Genomic DNA, 19,848 nt, shown 5'->3' on the forward strand with positions numbered 1-19,848 from the left:
AGGTGGTAAAAAAGTGGTAACTCAAAATGTACTGCTTGAAATCCTATAGGCATACTTGCTAAACCTTGTTGAAAATAAGGGAATTATTAAACAGAGGTTCAGAATAGACGAATTTAAATTAGACTAGTTCCAGATTCTGCAGATGGTGGTATCTACTATTACTGACTCTAGTCCACATGGGCATGATATCTGACATTGAATATGAATGGAACGACTTAAAGTTATTTAAGAACCCCTATAGGCATGATAACTATGCGTTACTGATTTCAGCATGCTACTGGATTATAACCAATTGGGCCCTAAAAAAATATGATATCTAAATGGTGACAAATGTACAGAATCTTAGATAATCCCTATAGGCAGGTTATTTAGATATGATATTGAACAAGTCCTATAGACATGGTTTCTAAATGTCATGTGAAAATGCAGAATTAGAACATCCCTATAGGCATAGTTTCTAAATGCAGTTTGAAAGTGCAGAATTAAAAGTGGTCCTATAGGCATATTTTCTACCCTTGAGCATGCATAAATACCCAAACCTTTTTACTAGCTAGCCCCAAATGTTCATTACAAATTATTACAAACCAGAATAATAAATTACATCAGAAAAAGTACAAAGAAAGATTACAACCAGAGGAAGTCTGATTCTTGACTTCCTCTCTGAGTTATGAGATAAACCAACTCAAAATACCATTGATCCAAAGCCTTTCTCAGCCTTGAGTGTGTCAGAGTTACCTAAGGGCCTCAATAGGACCCCGGGCAGTGCTCACACCCAAATTTCATAAACAGAATAGGGACAAGTGTAGTGTGGAAATGTCAGCCCTCATGTGTCCAAGTTTAGAGGGAGCTCATGGGTCCCAAGGCAAGGCTCACATGAAGGGGGGAGGACTTAAGTCTAAGAAGAGAGTGAAAAATGCAGAAACTGAGCTCTAAGGACTGCGGAAATAAAGGAGAGGGAAAGGGTGATGGGAGTCAGTCATTAACACTTCAAAGAGTTGATAAATTCACACAAAGAGGGCAAGAGATTGGGAATCCATTACAAGGAGCCTATATACTTAGGCATGAGCTAATTCTGGGCATGCACAGCAATAGGGAGTGCTGTCATGCTTGTAAATCAACCAGAACATACAACTTATAAGGGAAACATGGAGGTCATGATCCTAGGACGAACAAGTTTGGGTCATGCTCAGCAATGTTCAATTCTGTCATGCCCCAAACCAACCACAAGTTATCAAACATATTGGGGGTGGGGATTTACTCAATCCATGATAAGGAAACACTAATTCAGAATAAGGAAGGCGGAATGCAGCATGCTTAACAATGGAGATTAGTTAAATACAACAGGAGACAGACAAAAAGAAAGAAACAGTAAAGAAAACATGTTGTTATTGATGATAAAACTTAATTATAACATACCAGTCAAAGAAGCAAAGTGCAGTAAAGAAAAGTAACAGGACTGCGAAATCTAGCCTTGGCTTTCAGTCGGCTAAACAGGTAGCAGCACAAGTAGTAGTAAAGTAAGAAAGAGTGTTTGAGTGTAAGTGTGAGTTCAGAACTAAAGTGTTCGTGTGTTTTGAAAGAGAAGAAGCATAGGGTATTTATAGTTTTGAAAACGAGTGAAAGAGAGGTAATAAATTACAAACATGGGAGCAATCGTATTCAGAATCAATTATACAAGTGATTGCCCTTAATTAAGGGGTCACTTACTTAATGGGCGATGACAGGTTCAAAATAAGGAAAGCAATCAATTTACAAATCAAGGTGACAGTTGCCATAAAAGAAGTAGTAAAATAACAAGTAAGCAATCGAGTCTATGTGCAGAGAAATTCTAATTCTTGGAAAGGATTCAGTAAGGTAATACAGGAAAAGAAATCAATTAACCTTGATAGGCGAGTGAAATCAGAATTTCACAAAGGAAAGTTTGAAATAAGTCACAAGTTTGAAGAGCAAACAAAGAAGGAATTTCAGCATATAAATAGGGTGCATAAGCGTTATACATGCGAGGCCAGGTCTGTTGGCAAAAGGAAATAGCATACAACAGTAGCACGAAAATTCAGTAGACAGCAACACCCGAAGCATGATAGTTCAGTAAGTCAAATCACATTGAGTTAGTAGTGAAGAAAACATAGAATATTAAAGGCATGCGAAGATCTCAGGATAGCAAGTAAGGAAAACCCCTTTAGAAAAATTAGGGTTTTGAGCATATTTGAGTTTTAGAGAAGATAGAAACCCAAAATCAGAAGAATCATGCAAAGGGAATAAGAGATTTTGCAATAAAGACTTCAAATCGAGTCATGCACTTAAACGAACAATCTCAGGCCCAAAACCATAGGATTTTCAACAACAGAAGAGTCTTAAAAGAGGATAAACAAACAGATCGGACAAAAACTCAGGCAAACAAACATTCGTCCGATAAACAGTTAAAAGAAATCATGGGTTTTAACATGCAAACTCAGGCAGAAGGATAATACGAGCAAACATAGCAAACATATCAGAAAAAATTAAAGAAAGGTTTCGAAATAACTTAACAGAACCTTAATCAGACAGATAAGGAGTTTTGAAAGTGTTGTTTTAAAAGAAACTTTGAGAAAAGCACTTAAAAGTTCAGAGCAGACATAGATCTGAAATAGATCTAAGAGAAATCGAGAGAACCATAAAGGTTAGGGTTTCAGAAGAACCCCAAGTGGTGAGAAAGGCTTTGAAAATCATCGATCAAAGCAGGAGAGTCAAGAGTCGGGCTCGAATAGCCATGGCCGGCCGGAGAAAGGTCAGAGACGACTGGAGATCAGCCATAAACTGAAAGCGAACAAGGTCTGGACTAAGCTCCTTCAAGACCTAGCCTCGAGACCATAATAATCGAGTACGTAGAAGCCATGAGGGTGGATACAGGCCTCCGATGACCTTGGAAGCCATTGATTTGGGAGATATTAGGGTTGTAGTTGAGGGCGACGGCTAGGGTTCGAGAGGATTTGAGAGAGAATTGAGAGATAAAGGGATTCAAGGGTGGCGGTGGGTAAGAAATGAATTAGGTTTAGGGGTTAGTTCATGTTAAAAAAGGAAAGGGCAGATATTGGCCATTGATCTAAATGATCAACGGCCGGGATTGAGAGGGTTAGGTAGGGGATCCGGGTTGGGTTATTTAAGTGGGTTGTGGGTCTGTTTGAACGGGGATTGGGTTAGGGTAATTGGGCTTCAGATTGGGTCTAATTGGGGTCAGAATTTCGCTATAATCGAAATAAAATTGGGCTAACATTTAAATAGCCAATTTTTCCTATTTGATTTATAAAAAATAATAAATTTATTTCTGGAAATAAATTAAAGGTACCAAAATGATTTATAACACATAGTTTACTATTTAAAAACACCAGACCTAATTTTTATGAATATAAACGTAATTAATCCTAAAAGAGGCTAAAATTGCAATTATATACAATTTAGTTTTAAAAATACCAAATAAATTTGCAAAAGTATGCAAAAATTATCTTAGCTATATTTTAGTATAAATATAAGAATCCAATAAATGAATTACCAAAACGATAATTTTGGGAATAATTATTGGGTTTTTATGGATAAAATAGGGCAATAAATTGATTTAAAAATCATTAAAAAATAAGAAAAAATAATAAAACATTTGGACATACTTATATATGTATACATATGCTATTTTGAAAGTATTTTGCATATTAAAAAATATATAGGGAAAAATTGGGTGTCAACAGCTAAGTGTCTCAAACCTTACCAAATCCTTTCTGAACCCTAACCAATCAACCCGATCACATATAGAACCATTATACAAAGCAATTAGAAGCAGAAATGGGGGAAACAGAGCGGTAACTCATGAGATGACTGGCTTGGTCGTCACATCCTCCCCAACTTAAACAAACGTTCGTCCTCGAACGAGTCAAGAAACATACCTGAAGCCTCAAACAGGTGAGGATATCTGCTCCGCATCTCCTGCTCGGTCTCCCAGGTAGCTTCCTCTACGGGCCGACCTCTCCGCTACACTTTCACTGAAGCTATATCCTTTGACCTCAACTTTCGAACTTGACGACCCAAAATAGCTACTACCTCCATATCATAAGTCAGATCATCATCCAAATGAAGTGCTGAAATCCAAAACATGAGACAAATCCCCAATATACTTCCAGAGCATAGAAATATGAAATACCGGATGCACACTCGACAAGCTAGATGGCAAAGCAAGCTCATAAGCCACCTCCCCAATCCTCCGAAGCAGCTCAAAAGGCCCAATGAACCGAGAACTCAATTTTCCTTTCTTCCCAAATCTCATAACGCTATTCATGGGTGAAACCTTCAACAGAACCTTCTCCCCAACCATGTAGAACACATCCCGAACCTTCCTATCAGCATAGCTCTTCTGCCTCGACTGCGCTATAAGAAGCCTCTCCTGAATCACCTTCACCTTTTCTAAAGCATCTTGCACCAAGTCTGTCCCCAATAGCCTAGCCTCACCGGGCTCAAACCATCCAACTGGAGATCTACACTGCCTCCCGTATAAAGCCTTATATGGAGCCATCTAAATACTCGACTGGTAGGTGTTGTTATAAGCAAACTCTGCAAGCGGTAGAAACTGATCCCATGACCCTCCAAAATCAATGACACAAGCACGCAACATATCATCCAATATCTGAATAATGCGCTCGGACTGCCCGTCCGTCTGAGGGTGAAAAGTTGTACTCAACTCAACCTGAGTACCTAACTCTCGCTGCACAGACCTCCAAAACTGCGAAGTAAACTGAGTGCCCCTATCTGAAATGATGGAAACTGGGACACCATGCAAACAAACAATCTCCCGGATATATATCACTACCAACCACTCTGAAGAATAGGTAGTACACACAGGAATGAAGTGCGCGGACTTGGTCAGTCAATCCACAATCACCCAAATAGCATCGAACTTTCTCAAAGTCCGTGGAAGTCCAAAAACAAAGTCCATATTGATCCTCTCCTACTTTCACTCAGGAATATCCATATGCTGAAGCAAGCCACTCGGTCTCTGATGCTCATATTTCACCTGCTGACAATTGAGACACTGAGCTACAAATCCCACAATGTCTTTCTTCATTCTTCTCCACCAATAATGCTGTCAGGCATCCTGATACATCTTCGCGGCACCCGGATGAATGGAATACTGCGAGCTATGGGCCTCCTCCAGGATCAACTCCCGAAGCCCATCCACATTGGGCACACAAATCCGGCCCTGCATCCACAACACCCTATCATCACCAATAGTCACATATCTAGCATCATCATGTTGAACTCTGTCCTTAAGGACAAGCAAATGCAGATCATCATACTGACGCTCTCTGATGCGATCATACAAGGAAGACCGAAAAACCACGCAAGCCAATATCCGACTGGCTCCGAAACATCTAACCTCACGAACCGATTGGCCAAGGCCTGAACATCAACCGCAAAAGGTCTCTCCCCAACTGGAATATATGCCAAACTCCCCATACTCACTGCCTTTCGGCTCAAAGCATTGACCACCATATTAACCATCTCTGCTGCCTCAAATTAAGATCTTTCTGGTTGAATAAGTGCTGAAGGCTATGATGATCAGTAAACACCTCATAGGACACACCATAGAAGTAATGCCCCCAAATTTTCAGCGCGTGCACTATGGCAGCCAACTCCAAATCATGAACGGGGTAGTTTTTCTCATGGGGCTTCAACTGACGAGAAGCATAAGCAATAACTCTACCCTCCTACATCAACACACAACCAATCCCAACTCTCGAAGCATCACAATACACGGTATATGAACCAAAAGCTGATGGCAAAACCAACACTGGAGCTGGTCAAAGTTGTCTTGAGCTTCTGAAAGCTCTCCTCACACTCGTCTGACCATACAAATGAAGCACTCTTCTGGGTAAACTTGGTCAAGGGCAATGCGATAGATGAAAATCCCTGAACAAACCGGGCGATAATAGCCCGCCAAACCAAGAATGCTGCGAATCTCTGTAGTTGAGGATAGTTTGAGCCAACTCTGAACTACCTCTATCTTCTTCGGATCAACCTGAATACCCTCGCTTGACACCACGTGCCCCAAGAAAGCTACTAAACTGAGCCAAAACTCACACTTGGAGAATTTTGCATAAAGTTTCTCCTCCCTCAATCTCTGCAACACAACTCTCAAATGCTCTGCATGCTTCTCCTGACTACGCGAATACACTAGAATATCATTAATGAAGACTATGACAAGCAAATCAAGATAAGGCCGGAACACACTGTTCATCAAATGCATGAATGCTACTAGGGCATTGGTCAGCCCAAAAGACATTACCAAGAACTCATAATGACCATATCGGTTCCTGAAAGTTGTCTAAAGAATATCTGAGTCCCTGATCTTCAACTTGTGATAACCCAAACGGAGATAAATCTCGCAGAACACTCTCGCTCCCTAAAGTTGGTCAAACAATTCATCAATACGAGACAAGGGATACTTGTTCTTAATTGTTACTTTGTTCAATTGCCTATAATCAATGCACATCCTCATAGTGCCATCCTTTTTCTTCACAAATAGAACCGCGCACCCCAAGGTGACACGCAAGGCCGAATGAACCCCTTATCAAGGAGTTCCTAAAGCTGCTCCTTTAACTCTTTCAACTCCACTGGTGCCATACGATACGACGGAATAGAAATGGCTGAGTGCCCGACACCAGATCAATACCAAAATCAATATCTCTGTCCGGTGGCACGCCCGACAGGTCTGCAGGAAACACATCTGGAAAATCCCTCACAATTGGGACAAAATCAATACTAGGAGCCTCAGCTCCAACATCCCCCACAAAGGCTAGGTACGAAAGACATCCCTTCCTAACCATACGCTGGGCCTTCAAGAACGAGATCACTCTATTGGGAACATAATCAGTCAAACCTCGCCACTCTATTCGTGGTGCACCCGACATGGAAATAGCCAATCTATGCCCAAAATGATATCGAAATCCGCCATACACTATAGTAAAAGATCCACTCGGGTCACCAGACCCCTAATAGTCACCACACATGACTAGTATACATGGTCTACAATAACAGTATCGCCCACTGGAGTAGATACATGAACATGTGAAACAAGAGACTCACAGGGCGTATCCAGATAACGGGCAAAGTATGATGACACGTAAGAAAAGGTGGAACCGGGATCAAATAATACAGAGGCATCTTTGTGGCAGACTGAAACAATACCTGAAATTACGGCATCTGAAGCACCAACATCTGGTCTACTCGAAAAAGCATAGAAACGGGCCTGACCACCACCTGATCGACCTCCCCCTCTAGGACGGCCCCTGGCTGACTGACCTTCACCCTTAGCTGGTTGGGCGGGTGGTGAAGTAACTGGAGTAGAAGTCGAGGGTAGACCCCTCTGCTGAGACTGACCATCATGAAGACGAGGACACTGCTTCCTCATATGCCCAAACTCTCTGCACTCATAACAACTCACCGGTGCTAGAGATGGGGACTAAAAGGAACCCCTGGCACCGGAATGAACCAGTAGAAGGGCCTGGCATGGAAGAACCCTGAATTGATAGAGCACGAGATGAACTCTGGGCTTGAAGGGCACTAAGTGATGAGTGGCCCTGATGAGAACTATGAGAACCATGACCCGATGATGCCCCACGATAACCTGGGCAAGCTGAATGAGCTTGTCTAAATGGGCAGCCTCTACCCTACTGGAACTGACCCATCAAAGGAGCACCACTAAAGCTACCAAATCCCCGAGGCCTCTTGGCCTCCCTCTCCTCTCGCTCCTAGCGGCGAACCGACTCAATCTCCTGGGCGATGTCAACAACCTCCTCGAAAGTAGCACCTATCACCCTCTCCATAGTCATGAGAATACGAAGCTGATATGTGAGACCATCAACAAACCTCATAATCCTCTATCGATCTATGATAACCAACCAAACCGCATGATGGGCTAACTCGGAGAACCGCATCTCACACTGCGTCACAGTCATCTCTCCTTGACGCAACTACTTGAACTGCCTGTGCAGCTCCTCTCGACGAGACTGTGGCACATACTTCTCCAGAAAAAGAACAGAGAACTGCTGCCAAGTAAGGGGCGCTGCACCAACAGGCCTACGCTTCTCACACGCCTCCTACCAAGTGAAGGCAGCCCTAGAAAACTGAAAGGTAGTAAAAGCTACACCACTAGTCTCTAGGATCCCCGTTGTACGAAGCATCCTCTGGTGCTTATCCAAGAACCCCTGGGCATCCTCGCCCTCTACACCGCTAAATGTCGGAGGCTTGAGTCTATCAAACCTCTCTAGTCGACGCTGCTCGTCGTCCAGCATAACTGGTACCACAAACTCCTGAGCTGGTGCAACCGGCTGGGCTGGAGGTGCCCCCGGTGTCTGGAGTCCCTGCACAACCTGCTCAGGTGTGCGAGCAACGGGAGTCTGGGTGCCTCCCCGGCCTGAGAAGTAGTTGCGGCCGTAGTAACTGAGACCGCCTGAGCCAAACTGGTATACACTGATAAGATCTGAGCTAAAGTCTCCTGAAGGTCCGGAATCACAATAGGCACAGCTGGTGCCTGAACTGGTCTACTGTAGCGTCCACAACAGGGACCTGATATTGAACTGGGGCATCTGGTGGATCTGCAGGTGCTGCCCTAGCTGCTCTACCCCTACCACGGCCTCGGCCGCGCCCTCGGCCCCTAGTGGCCCTAACTAGTGGTACTGGTGGTCGTCCATCCATCGGTAACACGTGTCCTCACCATCTGTGAGAGATAGAATAACAGAAGTTTAGTATTTGGATCAACAAATTCGCATGACAAGAATTTCAAGAATATGAAGATTTTCCTAAAGGTTATGTAGCCTCTCAAGGATAAATACAAACGTCTCCTTACCGATCCACAAGACTCTATTAAATCGGCTCATGACTCGCGAGACCTATGTAACCTAGGCTCTGATACCAACTTGTCACGACCCCTAAATACCAATCGTGATGGCGCATATCACATTACTAGGCAAGTCAACCAATCAATGAATCACAACCCTTTTTCCTTTAACAATAAGCCATTTTCTAACACAGGTTTTAAAAACCAAATTTCATTATAAACGTTTAAAGCAACAGAAAATATGCGGATGTCAAATAAACAGGAAACTACACAGCCCCACAATCTGGTGTCACGAGTCTAGAGCCTTTAAATATACAAATCTGATCGTCTAATATATAACAAGTCTAAAATGCAGGGAAAACAAGGATAAGAGGAAGAAAGCAGGGCTGCGGACGCTATGCAACTACCTTGCAGTCTCCGGCAAACTCTGACAATGCTGAGGACCCTCACTCTGCCGCTCGGGCACCTGGATCTGCACACAAGGTGCATGGAGTAACATGAGTACGCCAACTCAGTAAGTAACTAAAGTAAATAAGGTCTGAATGCAGTGACGAGCAGTTAAAAATCATATAACTGCAGAAAACAACAGGATAACAGGTCAACTTCACAGTTTAAAACCAGTTTCATCATAAAATCATCAAATTTTAGTTAAAACACTTGAAATCATATACTTAGCAATTTTTTTCCAACAGAGGCTTATTTTAACAGAAGAGTGAAATCAATAAAAATATCATAACTGGGCTCCACGGGCAAGGTATCACTCAAAAATATAGCCTCTCGGGCAGCCTCTCAATCACTCGTTACTCAACACTTGTCACTCAATACTCACTATCATCACTCAGGCTCATTAATATCTCATAGTAATAGAAATCATAGTAACCGTTGCTGCGTACAGCTCGATCCGTAATTTATAGTTGACTATGCTCACTTGGGGTGTACAGACTCCGGAGGGGCTCCTACAGCCCAAGAGTCATATCGCTGCGGCGCGCAGCCTGATCCAATAGACATATATCACTACAGCGTGCAGCCCAATCCATTTTATATATCGCTGCGGCGTGCAACCCGATCCTATATAAGTATCGCTACGGCGTGCAGCCCGATCCATAATATATACATATAATATCCTCGCTATTAGGTTCTCAACCTCTCTCAGTCATTAACCTCGCCGCCTCTCGGGCACAATAATAGAAATTAGGGAACTCATCCCAAACAATCCTCACAATTAGAAGTGGAGTGATAAAATTGGTTGTAAACATTTAAACAAGTAAACCATGAATGAGGATATGCTTTCAATAAGTAAAGTGAGGAAAACAGTGAAAATGCCCCTAAGGGTCTCAACAGGTCGGCACAAGACCCCAAACATGGCACATAACCCATAATATATTATAAATAGCTAAAATACGGAATATCATAAGGTTCCAAATAAAATACGCGGCTTAATAGTCTCTACGGGATGAACCAAGTCACAATCCCTACCGGTGCACTACACGCTCGTTACCTAGCATGTGCGTCATCGTATTTATCAAAATAAGTCAAATACCGGGGTTTGTACCCTCAGTTCCAGATTTACAATAGTTACTTATCTCAAACCGGTGAAAATACTACTCCGCGATGCCTTTTTCCATTGAATCAGCCTCCACTCACGTCGAATCTATCCAAAATCAGAATTACGGCATCAAAATATGCTAAGGAAACGAAGCTCAAGCGAAAACAATCAAATAATACCAAAAATCTTGAAATTGGCCAAACCCAACCCCCGGGTCCACGTCTCGAAACTCGATAAAAATTATATCACCGGAATCCTTATCCTCCCACGAGTCTATACATATCAAGAACACTTAAATCAGAGTCCAAATGACCCCTCAAATCCTCATTTAAAATCTATCAATCTCAAGCCATAATTACTCAATTTTAGGCTTAGATTCAATGATTTATTAGGTAGATTTCACAATAGAATCGAGTTTTAAGTCCATAATTCTTACCTCCAAATGTTTCCCCTTGAATCCCTCCTCAATCTCTTTCAAAAAGCTCCAAAAACGACCAACAATAGAGGAAATAAACCCTACATTCGCGGACAAGACGACCTTTTAAACCTTCTGCACAGGCCTAAAAATCCTTCTTCGCGAACACGGTCAAAGCCTCGCGTTCGCGAAGCACAACCTAACTTTAACCAATTTTCCTCTTACGCAATCGCGACCAAACCCTCGCGAATGCGATGCTTTACCCAGACGGACCTTTGCAAATGCGTTCCATCCATCGCGAATGCGATGAGTTAATTCCACTGAAGCTCAGCCTCTCTTTTCCTTCTATGCGAATGCGACTACACACCCGCGAACGCGATGCCAGCCTTTCGCGAACACGGAAACCTAATTGCGAACGCGAAGGCTTAATTTCCACCTTCCTCGACTGATCCTTTGCGAACCCAAGGACCCTCTCGTGAACGCGAAGGTCTCTTTTCTGCAGCACTGACCTGCAATTTTCTGCAGGTTCCAACTTCATAAATTGTCCTGATAGACCACCCGAAACTCACCCGAGGCACCCGGGACCTCAACCAAAGGCACCAGCATATCCCAAAACCTTATTCAAACTTGTTCCAATCTTCAAAACACCTCAAACAACATTAAATCAACTAAAACACATCGGATTCAAGCCTATGTTTCTAAAAATCTTCCGAATTCCGCTTTTGATCAAAAACCCGACCAAACCACGTCCCAATGACCTGAAATTTTGCACACACATCCCAAATGACACAACGGAACTACTGCAACTCTCGGAATTCCATTCCGACCCCTATATCAAAATCTCACCTACCAACCGGAAATCGCCAAAAATCCACTTTCGCCAATTCAAGCCTAAATCTACCCCGGACTTTCAAAACTCATTTTGATCGCGCTTCTAAGTCCCAAATTACCTTCCGAAGCTAACCAAATCATCGGAACTCACATCCGATCCCTCTAACACATACGTCAACATCCGGTTGACTTTTCCAACTTAACCTTCCTTAAAAGAGACTAAGTGTCTCAAACCTTACCAAATCCTTTTCGAACCCTAACCAATCAACCCGATCACATATAGAACCATTATACAAAGCAATTAGAAGCAGAAATGGGAGAAATGGAGCGGTAACTCATGAGACGACTGGCCGGGTCATCACAGAAAATCTCGGCACGTATCAATAAGAAACCGGCTAATTAGCAAATCTTCGGAGTTTTTACCTTTTATAGAACTGTACGTAAAGTAGACTCCCTTACTATATAAAGAGGGTTTGATTATTTGTAAAACATATGGTTACACGCATCCAAAAGTAATATAACATTATTTTCTTTCTGTAAGCTACTGTTCTGTGGTATCTGATATCGTTTGAATTGCATCCAGTTCAAGTGAGACTCATTTTTTCAAGGCTATAACTGTTCAAATCGCTCAATTTGAATTTATTTTATCATTGTTCGATTTAAATACAATTCAATTCATCGATTTGTGTTAAAGTAATCCACGTATCATTAAAATCTCTTATAAATTTAATTGTTATCCGATTTTAAGGGTAAACAATGGTCAAAAAGAATTTCAAGAAGATTTGGTTTAATATTATCGCTGTAAAGAAATGGTCTCGCCACTTATGAGATTATGCTGGAGGTTATTGTTGTTATTGCTGTTAAGAAATGATCTCGTTGTTTGCTCTTGAACCCCAGCGGGAACTCCATAGCTGAGGGTAATGTTAAAGTTTAATTAAGGAGCAAATTTGGACTTTCTGAAAAAAGAATTGAGCACGTGAACTCCACCGTTTTGCGAGAAAGCAGAAAAATACGAGAAGATTTATGGGAAAAGGTCTAAATTTACCTATTTACTTTCGAATATTGTTTATATTTAACTTTTGTTGTACTATTCGATTAAATTTATTCTATCGTTATACTATTCAATTAAATTTACCTCTACTATTAATAAACTTTTAAAAATTACTCATATATTCGTCAGGTAATCCAAAATCTCCCAAATCCCTTTTATTTAAATCACTTGTTCTTCTTCTTGATCCACTATTTTTAGAAATTATTATTAATGTGAATACTAAAGGTACTAAATTATACAATTATTCATGGATATTTTTAATTATCATTGCTCCCATTTCATAATGATTTTGGAATTGGTTTAAAATTTCTATTAATTTTTAACCATATACACACCGCATAATTTTGTGGGTCTATTTGTTATGTATTATATGCGGCTTCTTATCATGTATGTCATATATTCGAATATATTTTGTAATTATCTAGTTAGTATAGAGTTCGGTCGACTAACTTAATAGTGCATCATGTGTAGGCATTTGATTGAAGCAAAGTTGAATTCGACAATGCAAAATCTCCAAGGAACTTGAACTTATATCACTAATACTTGTAAAGTCTCCATACCGTTGGTGGAACGAATTTACTAAAATTGGGATATTGTAAATACTTTTGAAATTAGACAAGCTACCTAATTTAGCTTCTTCAATTTACTATACTTTGTTTACTAACCGCTGCACTATTTTAATATTTCTTTCTCTTATTTTTTTTTTCAATTAAGAAAGCAGGTAAATGCCTACTATTAAAATTAGTAGATCAAGAAGAATACGTGACTTAACTAAAATGATTTAGGAGATTCTTGGTCACCTGACGGATTGAGGGATAATTTTTAAAAGTTTGTTGATAGTAGTAATAAATTTGGCTGGATAGTATAATAATAGGGATAAATTTGACCGAATAATATAGCGGAGGTAAGATGTAATCGATATTTAAAAAGTAGAGGGGTAATTTTGGATATTTTGCCAAGATTTATTAACCAAAATATGAATGGATCAGAAATCTAAATATGAATAAAAATTGAGCAATTTCAATGACTGCGCGGGGCACATTTGGGCTTCTTTCTACTAAATGCTAAACACATTTTCAAATAAAAGTAAAAACAATTGACAAATTGATTATAAGTATAGAACATATCAAAAACTTGAGAAATTATGTCTTGGTCTACAAAAGATGCAACGTCAATCTAATAGAGGGCGATGTGCACAAATAGCCACTAACAACACCTGTCTTTATTTTAAAGTCAGTGTTTTAAATGTTTTAGTCTTTAGCCACTGGTTTAATAAACTTATACCTGACTAGACGAAAATACCCTTCTGCTATAACTTATACCTACGCTTTTATTAACGATCAGCAGCAGCAGCAACAGCGCAAAATTACTTTACTGTGATCGTCGAAATTGAAGAAGATTCTCTTCCGACTTCAAAAATTCAACATTCTCATCCAAAAATCGACATAGATTTACAGTAAGTTATATTTTTATGTTTTTCTATTGATTTTTATTTCGACATAGTTATACTCTTTCCGATTTCTATTGATTTTTATGTAGTAATTAGAAATTTGATTTTTTTTTTCTGAATTTCTGGATTGATAAAGTTAAGGACATCGCATCCTGTGATAATTCTATAAAAATTGAGCATATAATATTAAGACATAGTGTCCTCATTTTGCAAATTGAATTGAAAAAGTTAAGGACATAATGTCCTTAACTTTGTTGTTGTTCTTCTGTATATTAAGGACATACTGTCATAGTTTTGCAAATTGTTTTGAAAAATTTAAGGACACTAAGTCCTGAAATTTGAGTTTCAAATTGAAAAAGTTAAGGATACTTGGTCCTTAACTTTGGGTTTCAAGTTGAAAAGTTAAGGACAGGAAGTCCTTAAGTTTGAATTACAGGTTAATTCTATAAAAATTGAGCACATAATATTAAGGACACTAGTTCCTGAAGTTTGAGTTTCAAGTTGAAAAGTTTAGGACAGGTGTCCTTAAGTTTGACTTGCAGGTTCAAAAGTTAAGGACAGGAAGTCCTTAAGTTTGAATTCCAAGTTCAAAAGTTAAGGGCAGACAGTCCTTAAGTTTCAATTGCAGGTTCAAAAGTTAAGGACATGCAGTCCTTAACTTTGAATTCCAAGTTCAAATGTTAAGGACACTTGGTCCTTAACTTGTCTTGAACTTACAGTACTTGTTCTTAATTATACAAGGATTGCATTATAAAATATGTCCTGAGTTTCCCATTCTCTTGACTTGCAGGATGGAAACAATATGCATTATAGTTGCTTTTAATAGTAGATGGACTGAAGACTATAAATATCTTGATCATCAAACAAAGCTTGTTCTGGTACCTGAGGCAATTCGGTTTGAAGATTTCATTAAATAGATCTTTGAAGTTATTGAATTGGATAGACACAAGTTTGAAGCAGTGATATGGTTTGATATCAACCTTGGAACAAGCAAGGGAATGCTTGTATCCAAAGATTTAGATCTTCACACATGTATAGAGTTACTAAAAACTCATTCACTCTTCAAGGACTGTCGTTTCATTGTTGATATTTAGAAAAGAGTTTTTGGATCAACAAGCAACGAACATGTCAACACAGAAACTCAACATGACAATCAAAACAAATGCCAACAAATAATGGAAATAGATATGGTTGAAGCTCAACCAATAACTGAAGAGGTGCTTCAAACACATGTCAACAGAGAAACTCAACATGACAATCAAGACAAATGCCAACGGATAATGGAAATAGATATGGTTGAAGCTCAACCAATAACTGAAGAGGTGCTTCAAACATTTGATTCTATTCAAGTAGAAGGACAAAGCATTATATAGATTGACAACGAACAAGCTTTGGGTATTCAAGTCTTAGAGAGTGCACCGATAATCGAAGAAGTTGCTGAAAAAACCTTTACTCAACTAACTAGACGAAGATCAAATTTGAAACAAAAAGAATCCCCAACTACGATTATAAGAGAAAATGCTTCGTTGGATGAAATAAATATCGGATCAGTATTTGACAAGAAGAAGAGTATAATTAACTGTTTTTCAAATATAGCAATTAAAGGACATTTTGAATTCAAGGTTGTTAGATCAAGCTCAACAAGATATTCGTTGAAATACAATGATGATAGGTGTTGTTGGTGTGTGCGTGCTTTCAGAATTAAAGATTCAACACTGTTCAAGATAGTAAAAATTGAGAAAAAGCATGACTGCGCTGCTAACACTATGAAAGCTGATCAAAGGCATGCTACTTTAAAGTTGATTAGTGGTTACATTATCGACAATCTTCGAGACCCAAGTTTTGAAGTTACACCAGCTTTTGTCATGGCAGAGATGCAAAAATTGCATGGACTAGATATTGGGTATCACAAGGCGTGGCATGCTATTCAACTTGATTCCGCTTTAATAAGAGGAACTCCCGAAGAGAATTATGAATTATTGTCTTCATACTTGTATATAATGAGAAGTAAAAACCCTAGAACTTATACTAACATAAAGATAGAGGACAACAACAGGTAAATCAAAAAAAAGTTTATTAGTATGTTTTCTAAAATTTAGGACATGCCGTCTTTAACCAGTTAACTTTTGAGTTGTAACCAGAAGTTCAGGGCTGGTTGTCCTTAACTTTTGAACTTGTAATTCAAAGTTAAGGACTGCATGTCCTTAAGTTTTGAACTTTGAACTCAAAGTTAAGGACCGCATGTCCTTAACTTTATAACTTGAAACTCTAAGTTAAGGACTGACTGTCCTTAACTTTTAACCTTGTAATCTGAAGTTCAGGACTACCTGTCCTTAACTTCTGTTAAACTTGTTTTATATTATATTTTCAGGTTTCTTTATATGTTTTATGCATATGGATCATCAATAGCTTGTTGGAATCATTGTATACCAGTGATTGTTGTTGATGCAACTTTTTTTAAGTCAAAATTTCGTGGTGTTTTAATGATTTCAGTTTCAAAAGATGCAAATAACCAAATTTTCCCACTAGACTTTGGAATAGCAGAATCTGAAAATAACAATTCCTATGAGTGGTACTTTAGTCAGCTTCGCAATGCAATTGGGAGCCGTGAGAATTTAATTTTTTTATCAGACAGGCATCAAGCTATTGCATATGACATAGCAAAGGTATATCCTGAAAGCCATCATGGGATTTGCATCTATCATTTGGAGCAGAACCTAAAGCGAAGGAAGGTGAAAAGTGAGGTCATAAAACTTTTCCAAAGTGCTGCAAGAGTATACAGGCGCAAAGAATTTGATCTATATATGTCAGATATAGCAAAAGTAGATAAGAAAACTTATGACTACTTGATGGAAGAACCACCAGAAAGGTGGGCACGTTCTTGTATTCCACGACGATGATATGACATGCTCACAACAAACATAGTTGAGTCAATGAATTCTATCCTATTAGAAGCAAGGGAGCTGCCTATATTAAGAATGATGGATTTCATTCAAGTGAAGCTACAACGTTGGTTTTATGAAAGAAGAAACGAAGCAGAACGAACTTTTTATGATGTTTCGTGTTGGGTAGAGGAGGAATTGAAGAAAAAAATAGATTTAGCATTTACTTTGAATGTAAGTATTATGTTCTATGTTTAGCTTATGATTTTAATATAATTTAACATAATGTACTAACTTATAATTTTTCAACATTGAAGGTCTTCCTTGTTGATTCATGGCGTTCTAGTGTTGAAGAAGAAGGAATAACATTCTTGGTCGACTTAAACAAAAGAACATGTGATTATTTTCAGTTTCAATTTGATAAATTACCATGCATACATGCAATTGCAGCTATCGAGAAGAGAAACATCAAGAAGTCCAACTTTTGTTCACACTAGTACTTAAAGGAATCTTGGTTGAAAACATATGAATTACAAATACATCTTGTAGGACATACTGATTCTTGGATTGTACCAGAGAGTGTTAAGTCACAAATTGTTAAACCTCCAGATTTCAAAGTGCCACCAGGTATAAGGCAGAAGAAAAGGCACATTCCAGCTACGGAGTCATCAAAAATAACTTTCAAATGTGGGCGTTGCAGAAGAATTGGTCATAATAGAATAGCATGTATATATTATCCGACAGTCCATCCATTTTCAAGAAAGCATGGAGAATAGTAGATATATCCACTTATATTTATCGACTCTTTTAAGTTTTTGCTATAAATTGGATTCATTTATATTATTCTTATTTGAGAAGATGTCTGAATTTACAAAAATTCTTTCTGCTTACCTTCTTTTTGTTTCTTTTGAGTTCAAAGATTAGAAGTTAAGGACAGGCAGTCCTTAACTTTGATTTTCATCATAAGTTAAGGACAAGCAGTCCTTAACTTTGAGTTACAGGTTCAAAAGTTAAGGACACGCAATCCTTAACTTATAGTTCAAAGTTCAAAACTTAAGGACTGTCTGTCCTTGACTTTGAGTTTCAAGTTCAAAAGTTAAGGACGTCCTTAACTTTGAGTTACGGGTTCAAAAGTTAAGGACAGACAGTCCTTAACTTATAGTTCAAAGTTCAAAAGTTAAGGATTGTTTGTCCTTAAGTTTAACTTGCTGGTTAAAAAGTTATGGACAGAGAGTCCTTAAGTTTGAATTTCAAAGTTCAAAGGTTATTGACTGTTTGTCCTTAACTTTACAAAAGTTAAGGACAGGAGTCCTTAAGTTTGACATGCAGGTTCAAAAGTTAAGGACAGACAATCCTTAAGTTTGAATTACACGTTCAAAAGTTCAGGACAGGCAGTCCTTAACTTTGTATTCAAGTTCAAAAGTTAAGGACACTTGGTCCTTAACTTTGAATTTGAAGTTCAATTACACTTATTCATGAACTAATACTAACAAACTCCATGGACAAATCAACACTTGAGAGAAACAAAGAAATTAATAACATGATGCCTTGATATTACTTCTAAAATTGTAATTTTGCATAGGTGTGACAAAAATATTTGCTACGCAAACAAAATATAAGTGCATTTTGAGGAATTTACAGAATATTTCAGAAGTTTTCTGAACTTGCAGAATTCATATGGATTCTTTACAACAATTTTATACAAAAGATCAACCACAAGTAACTTTCTTTACAACTAAACTACAACTTCTTTGGATGGCAAGTTTCATTTTCACTCTCATAGTTATCACCAACATTTTCTGGTGGTGTATCATAACTAGAATTTCTTTTCCACTCACCATGTGCGCAAAGGTTTGCGGCAAGTTCTTTTCTAAAGTCTTTTATGTCTTCAGGTTGGAATTTCTCCACATCCTTTCCAATCATCAACAACTCCACATACTTGGTTAGGAATGCACCACAATCAGTCCTAAGAAAAATATAAGATATGCAATGAATTAAAAAAAATATAAAGTACATATAAATAATATAACAAATAACAACACGTACGATCCAGTTTGGTGTGGTGATCTTTGCCACTGAATATCAAATTTGTTGAAGGCATTTCCAAAAGACTTGTGTTGTTTGTCAAACTGTGAGAACTTTAGCAAGTGGGGGATCATGTGTGCATACATTTATATGTGATTCATTCCTGCCTCATATGGCTCACTATATATGGAATCGTATACATCAATCTTTTTCTGATTCAAGTCCAATACCCCCAAAAGAAAGTGTGTCACAGCATTATCATCTTCTGAAGGAAGCCGACGTGGAAAAAAGATTTTGTCAACCTCTGTCCAAGCAATTCCATATCTACGACTGTTCCCTCACACATATGGTGTCAGAAACAACTGATTAACCAGCACACTAAAAGTCATCAGTAGCATCTTCACTGAAATCTTTATACACAAGCACTATATAGTTATCAAAAAGAATATCAGTAGTTGTGTAACGAAAATAATGATCGTGAAGGTGGTAGTATTCCTTCTTTCTCAGATAATATAGGGCAATGTCAATATGTTTCATAGAAAGGCAAAAAATAAAACAAATCCATCAGTCATAAAATAATTAAAAATGATAAATTAAGAATAAAGAAAATAAATGCCTTGCAAATTATCTAACCTTATCATAAAATACAAAGCTAGTATTTGAAATCTCAAGGAAGAACATTTTGCTACTGATTTTTTGATGATACAATTTGTATGGATTCTTTCTCACACCATTATCATCAGCATATATATCAGTTTGTCCCCTGAAAATTTTGAAAATATCAAAGT

At 38.6% G+C, this 19,848-nt stretch overlaps 1 protein-coding gene and 1 long non-coding RNA gene across 3 annotated transcripts in view; both read left to right on the plus strand.

The window, feature by feature from the left end:
* LOC104212302 (uncharacterized) overlaps nt 1-13,345 on the plus strand; it is a 43,280-nt gene extending 29,935 nt beyond the window's left edge. The window contains exons 2-3 of one of the 2 annotated variants that reach the window (XR_011404445.1): nt 9,216-9,374; nt 13,175-13,345. This is a non-coding gene — a long non-coding RNA (uncharacterized lncRNA). Of the gene's footprint in view, nt 1-9,215; nt 12,276-13,174 lie in introns of those variants that run through there. The other variant, XR_011404446.1, reaches the window with a different exon arrangement.
* A 1,983-nt stretch (nt 13,346-15,328) lies between these two features.
* LOC138883330 (uncharacterized) lies at nt 15,329-16,970 on the plus strand. The gene is made up of 4 exons (XM_070164011.1): nt 15,329-15,475; nt 15,527-16,209; nt 16,525-16,819; nt 16,965-16,970. Exons 1-4 carry the CDS (start codon nt 15,329-15,331, stop codon nt 16,968-16,970), a joined length of 1,131 nt encoding a protein of 376 aa, XP_070020112.1.
* The last annotated feature ends 2,878 nt before the right edge of the window (nt 16,971-19,848 follow it).

This window comes from Nicotiana sylvestris, chromosome 12 (genome assembly GCF_000393655.2).
Source record: "Nicotiana sylvestris chromosome 12, ASM39365v2, whole genome shotgun sequence".
Taxonomy (NCBI): domain Eukaryota; kingdom Viridiplantae; phylum Streptophyta; class Magnoliopsida; order Solanales; family Solanaceae; genus Nicotiana; species Nicotiana sylvestris.

Excerpts from the sequence above, each read along its gene's own strand:
- LOC138883330 (XM_070164011.1), top strand. The coding sequence starts at position 15,329 with ATGGAAATAGATATGGTTGAAGCTCAACCAATAACTGAAGAGGTGCTT. Across the intron at positions 15,476-15,526 it reads CTCAACCAATAACTGAAGAG|ATTGACAACGAACAAGCTTT; the intron begins GTGCTTCAAACA and ends AGCATTATATAG. Across the intron at positions 16,210-16,524 it reads AAGATAGAGGACAACAACAG|GTTTCTTTATATGTTTTATG; the intron begins GTAAATCAAAAA and ends TTATATTTTCAG.